This window comes from Cyclopterus lumpus, chromosome 14 (assembly GCF_009769545.1).
Source record: "Cyclopterus lumpus isolate fCycLum1 chromosome 14, fCycLum1.pri, whole genome shotgun sequence".
Taxonomy (NCBI): Eukaryota; Metazoa; Chordata; class Actinopteri; order Perciformes; family Cyclopteridae; genus Cyclopterus; species Cyclopterus lumpus.
The window spans coordinates 168,841-174,840 of NC_046979.1; the positions used below are offsets into that span (position 1 = coordinate 168,841).

Below are 6,000 nucleotides of genomic sequence, written 5' to 3' on the forward strand. Positions count from 1 at the left end.
ATTCGGAATTTGTGATTTTGGGCTATATAAAATAAACTGAATTGAATTGAGTGTGTGTGTGTAAGTGAGTGTGTGAGTGTTTATCTGTGTGTGTGATTGTGTGTGTGTGTGTGTGTGTGTGTGTGTGAGAGAGAGTGTGAGTGTGAATGTGTGTGTGTGTGTGTGTGTGTGTGTGTGTGTGTGTGTGTGTGTGTACTCACTCACCCAGTACTGTTACTGTGACGTTTCTCTTCACAGTTCGATCCTGCATCGGCTCCTGCACCACACACACATACACACCTACAGGAAACACACACCTCCATCAGGGCAGGGTGAGCGATGATGAGCTGGTTATGGTGAGCTGGTTATGGTGGGCTGGTTATGGTGAGCTGGTTATGGTGGGCTGGTTATGGTGGGCTGGTTATGGTGAGCTGGTTATGGTGAGCTGGTTATGGTTAGCTGGTAAATGTGAGCTGGTTATGATGAGCTGGTTATGGTGAGCTGGTTATGGTGAGCTGGTAAATGTGAGCTGCTTATGGTGAGCTGCTTATGGTGAGCTGGTTATGGTGAGCTGGTTAATGAGAGCTGGTTAATGTGAGCTGGTTATGGTGAGCTGGTTATGGTGAGCTGGTTATGGTGAGCTGGTTATGGTTAATAATGTTAGCTTGTGTTTCTTCCTCGGGGTCGTGTCACCTACCGGAATCTGCCAGCGTCACTGTGGAGATGTTCACAAAGGAGCGGATCCGATTGGGCAGAAAGTCCGTCAGAGGCTCGATTTCCTGAAACAGAAACACTTCACACAGAGAAAAAACACTACATTGTTCAGGCAGACAGGCAGATGGAGAGAGAGACAGGCACCTGTCTGCGGGGGAAGTCCCAGGAGAAGAAGACTATCTCGGTGTCTTTGACTGTGCAGTTTACAGTGAGAACCTCCCCCTGCTTCAACACCCTGCTGGAGACAGACATGTCCACTTCCATCACCTTAGGGACTGAGAGACAGACAGGTGGAGAGAGACATGTAGTGAGAGAAACGTAGAGTCAGACGGGTATATCTCATAAAACCTGTTAGCTCACCTACGATGCTGAAGACATAATACACCTGGGACTCTCTTTCCTCGCCCCCCCAGGTGGCCGAGCACACGTATGACGTGTCGTTGAGCTGCCCCGTGAAGCCCCGTCCCGGCTCGTACGTTGCTCCGCTGACCGCCGTCCTGCCGGGACGCTCGTACAGCGAGACGCTGAGCCGTGGGTCGGAAACCACGCACGGGATGGTGTCTTCCTCCGATTCCTTCATCACAACACCGGAACCCAGCGGGATGAACCATTCCTCCGGACCTGGGGTGGGGGGGAAGGGGGCAGGTAGTGTCAGGACATGATCACTCATGAATATATAATATAATGGTATGTACATATAATTATCATGTCACCTTGCCCAGGTATGAATATGTCCACCGCTCTGCTCTGATAGGCCGACGCCTCCTCACATGTGTATCTTCCAGAGTTCTTCCAGGTGGCCTTAAAGAGCTGCAGGATGCTGCTGGAGCCCTGATTCTCAACCACAACCCCCTCCACCTGGGCGTCAGGTAGCCGCCACGTCACGTGACTCCACCCGGAACACACCTGTAGAGAGAGACAGGTATCTTACTCCATCCAGGACCCGCCTGTAGAGAGAGACTGATACCTTACTCCACCCTAAATACACCTGCAGAGAGACAAGTAATTTACTCCATCCAAGACCCGCCTGGAGAGAGAGACAGATACCTTACTCCACCCTAAATACACCTGCAGAGAGAGACAGGTACCTTACTCCATCCAGAACACACCCGGAGAGACAGGTACCTTACTCCACCCTAAATACACCTGCAGAGAGACAGGTACCTTACCCCATCCAAAACATACCTGCAAAGACAGAGAGGTACAGAGTTCTGAACATACTGAAGTTTGAGGATTTTGTTAGGAGAGTCAAAGAAGTAGTCAAGTTTGGAGGTTATGAGGGCATGGAGGAGAACTTCAGTGGTGGCAGAGGACAGGGAGAGCCAGAGCCGTGCAATGTTCCTGAGGTGAACGAATGCAGTTTTGGTGATGTGGTTGGCGTGGGGTAGGAAAGAGAGGGTGGGGTCGAGGATGATACCGAGGTTGCGGACCTGGTTGGATGGGGTGACGATCATCAATGTTGAGAGAGAAGGTCTGGGCTGAGCAGGTAAAGGAGTTGGGACCGATGAGGAGTATTTCAGATGTATTACAGTTGAGTCTGAGAAAGTTCTGTTGCATCCATACTTTGATATCAATGAGGCAGATGGAGAGAGTGGAGTGGGTGACTGAGATGATGGTCTTTGAGGAGAAGTAGAGTTGGGTGTCGTCAGTGTAGAAGTAGAAGTCAAGACCATGACAACGGATGATTTGTCCAAGGGGAAGGATGTAAATGATGAAGAGGAGGGGACCAAGCACAGAACCTTGGGGGACACCGTGGGTGACTGGGGAGGTGGAGGATTTACAGTTGTTTATGGCAATTAATTGATGTCGTTCTGAGAGATATGAGGTGAACCAGGAAAGGGCAGTGCCAGTTATGCCAAGGGAGAACTGGAGAGGTGAGAGGAGGATGGAGTGGTTGATAGTGTCGAAGGCGGCACTGAGGCCAAGGAGGATGAGGATGGTGAGGAAGTCAGCAGTGAGAAGTATGTCAGCAGTGATTTTCGGTAGGGCGGTTTCTGTGCTGTGTTTTGAACAGTAGGCCGGATTGGAAGGGTTCGTAGAGATTATTGAGATTGAGGTGGGACTTGAGTTGTGATGCAACAACTCTCTCAAGAACTTTGGACAGGAAGGGGAGGTTGGAGATGGGCCGGTAGTTGTTGGGGATGTCAGGGTCAAGACCAGGTGTTTTCAGCACGGGGGTGACAGCAGCAAGCTTGAGTGGGGGAGGTCGATGGACTTGATTTTCCGGAATTTTCTGGTGCGACTCTGCTTAACATGGGGGGCGGGGATGTCTATGTCCAAGGTGATAGCCAGGGGGTCAGAGATGGTGAGGTCCATGCTGGTTAGATTGCTGATGGTAATGCCGAAGGTGTAGACCAGCTCAAGTGTGTGTCCTTTTTTTGGGTGGGAAAGTCTACATGTTGATGTTGAAGTAGTTAAAGATGTCCAGGAGTTCTGTAGAGGTTGTGGAGTCAAATGAGTCGAATGGTGGCGTGGCTTGTCCATGTATGATATCCAGGGGGTGTGGTTTGGTTAAGGGAAAAGTAGTCCTGTTGGTTTTGCCATGTTTCGGTTAAACAGAGAAAGTCCAGATTATTGTCAGTTTATGAATTCGTTGAGTAAGAGGACCTTGTTGTTTAGGGGTCGGGTGGCAATCAAAGCAATTTTGAGATGTGGATGAATTTGGACAGGCTGGGGTACTACAGTTGAGAGGCTATCGGGCAACTCACCTCAGAGCTTGTGTTTTGAAGGTGTTCAACCTGATGGACCAACCAGTCAACCGCTAACAAATAAGGAAAAAGTAAATATTGAGTTGTCCCGTTGTACATGTACCAGGCCATATCAAGTTGGGCAGGAGTTGAACAAAACACCTAGGAACTTTACAGACAGGTACCTTACTCCACCCTAAATACACCTGTAGAGAGAGACAGGTACCTTACTCCACCCAGAACATACCTGTAAAGACAGATAGGTACCTTACTCCATCCTTAATGCACCTGCAGAGAGAGACATGTACCTTGTATTGTGTTCCAGTACTCTTTAAGACCGGTCTTTTGCTTATGGAACAGTCTCCCTGACCACGTGAGGGCAACACAGACCCTGGACTTTTTATTCAGGAAGGCGTTTTTTGACTTTGTTAAATCACTGCCAGCTATTTTATTTTCTATTATAGTTCGTTTTTAACTATGTACTGGATATGTAGCACTGGTGCTTTATAAATAAAATGCATTATTATTATTATTACTCTACCTTAACTAAACCTGTAGAGAGAGGCAGGCGTTACTGCACCCTGAACACACATGAAGAGACAGACGGGTACTTTACTCCAACCTTATTGCACCTGCAGAGACAGACAGGTACCTAACTCCACCCAGAACACACCTGTAGAGACAGACAGGTACCTAACTCCACCCTGAACACATCTGTAGAGACAGACGGGTACCTGACTCCACCCTAAGTACACCTGTAGAAACAGATGGGTACCTTACTCCACCCTAAGTACACCTGTAGAGACGGACAGGTACCTGACTCCACACTGAACACGCATGCAGAGACATACAGGTAACTTACTCCACTCTGAACACACCTGCAGAGACAGACAGTACCTTACTCCACCCTAAATACACTTGTAGAGACAGACAGGTATTTACTGACCACACTGAAATTAGAGGTTGAGTTGATCAGAACTTGAGCGGTTGAAGGCTGCAGCTCCAGACCGATGCCCCCTTCATGAAGAACTAGGAACACACCTGGAGACAGATGGTCAGACAGGTAGTCAGACAGACAGACAGACAGGCACCCATATCAGACCACCTGTAAAGTCTCACATGGTACCCACCCAACAGGAAGTGCAGCACATTCAGACTTCCTGTTCGTCTTCCGGGGGGAGCCTTCATGTCCGCTGATCGTGATCAGCAACACAAGAGAAAGATTTCAAAATAACAGTCTGAAGGTGAATAATAAGTGACTGTTCAGTAATTACTACAATCCAGCAGGTGTTTCACCTGGACTAGACTCCATCAGGTGTTTCACCTGGACTAGACTCCATCAGGTGTGTCACCTGGACTAGGCTCCACAAGGTGTTCCTCTGGACTAGACTCCATCAGGTGTGTCTCCTGGACTACAATCCACCAGGTGTTTCACCTGGACTAGGTTCCACCAGGTGTTCCTCTGGACTAAACTCCACTAGGTGTTTCACCTGGACTCCACTCCACCAGGTGTTCCTCTGGACTAGACTTCACCAGGTGTTATCCTGGACTGCACTCCACCAGGTGTTACCCTGGACTATGCTCCACCAGGTGTTTCACCTGGACTGCACTCCACCAGGTGTTACCCTGGATTCAGCTCCACCAAGTGTTCCCCTGGTCTAGACTCCATCAGTGCTACAAGTGTCTCACCTGTCTGTCACTTCTCCATGTTGAAGGTCATTTTCTGTCTCCTGGTTGGTTCAGATCTGATGATTGACAGCTGTCAGTTACAGTGTGGTGTTAGTGACCTCTGACCTTCAGAGACAGAAACTTTTATTCATGATTATTTCCATCAGCTTGATATATTCATGTCCATCTTATTTTTTGTTGAGGTGAAATAAATACAAGCAACTTCCTGCCAGTGTTTCACAATAAAAGCTGTCAGGAAACTTAATTTACATAAACCTTGTCTTTGGGCGTTTAATGTGAATAATAACAATAACAATAATAATATGAAAAATATAAATGATATGAAGAAGTGGAAGACGACGACCAATTTAAAAACAAGAAAATAAGAAACAATAACTTTGTTCAAACCTTCTTTTCCTTCTTCTCCTCCGTCTTCTTCTCCTTCTTCTTCTCCGTCTCCTTCTCCTCCTCTTTCTTCAGTCGGAGTTCATTCCAGACGGAAGACGAATGGAAACCAACAGACTGACTCACAGTGAGAGGGGAGGGGGGGAGCCAACGTCTGTTTTCAATCTGTCTCTCTGTCGTTCGCCCCTCCTTCTCTGACAGGAAGTGAACCCAGTCCAACACACACACACACACACACACACACACACACACACACACACACACACACACACACACACACACACACACACACACACACACACACACACACACACACACACACACACACACACACACACACACACACACACACACACACACACACACACACACACACACACACACACACACACAGGTCTTTTTGTGAGGAGTTTTTCCACTGACTTTTACTGTTGAGTGTGTTTTAGTGTGTTGAGCAAAGCTGGTTAAATAAAGTGGTGTGTGTAAGAGAGACTTTAGTATCAGCAGGCAGGTTTATTAATTCAATTCAGATTATTTTATATAGCCC

The 6,000-nt window shown here is 47.8% G+C and overlaps 1 protein-coding gene across 11 annotated transcripts in view; it reads right to left on the minus strand.

Moving 5' to 3' along the window:
* Window positions 1-5,617, minus strand: part of LOC117742953 (platelet-derived growth factor receptor beta-like) — a 41,731-nt gene extending 36,114 nt beyond the window's left edge. For 5 of the 11 annotated variants that reach the window (XR_004611061.1, XM_034550635.1, XM_034550634.1 and 2 more), the window contains exons 1-8: window positions 4,705-5,061; window positions 4,511-4,573; window positions 4,327-4,421; window positions 1,407-1,599; window positions 1,054-1,314; window positions 838-968; window positions 677-758; window positions 205-279 (exon numbers count right to left, since the gene is read on the minus strand). Coding sequence is in view for 10 of the 11 variants with exons in the window: in XM_034550635.1 (XP_034406526.1) it covers window positions 205-279; window positions 677-758; window positions 838-968; window positions 1,054-1,314; window positions 1,407-1,599; window positions 4,327-4,421; window positions 4,511-4,573; window positions 4,705-4,720 (916 nt within the window). In the remaining variant the exon portion in view is untranslated. The other 6 variants (XM_034550637.1, XM_034550636.1, XM_034550638.1 and 3 more) reach the window with 6 other exon arrangements.
* Window positions 5,618-6,000: the final 383 nt, after the last annotated feature.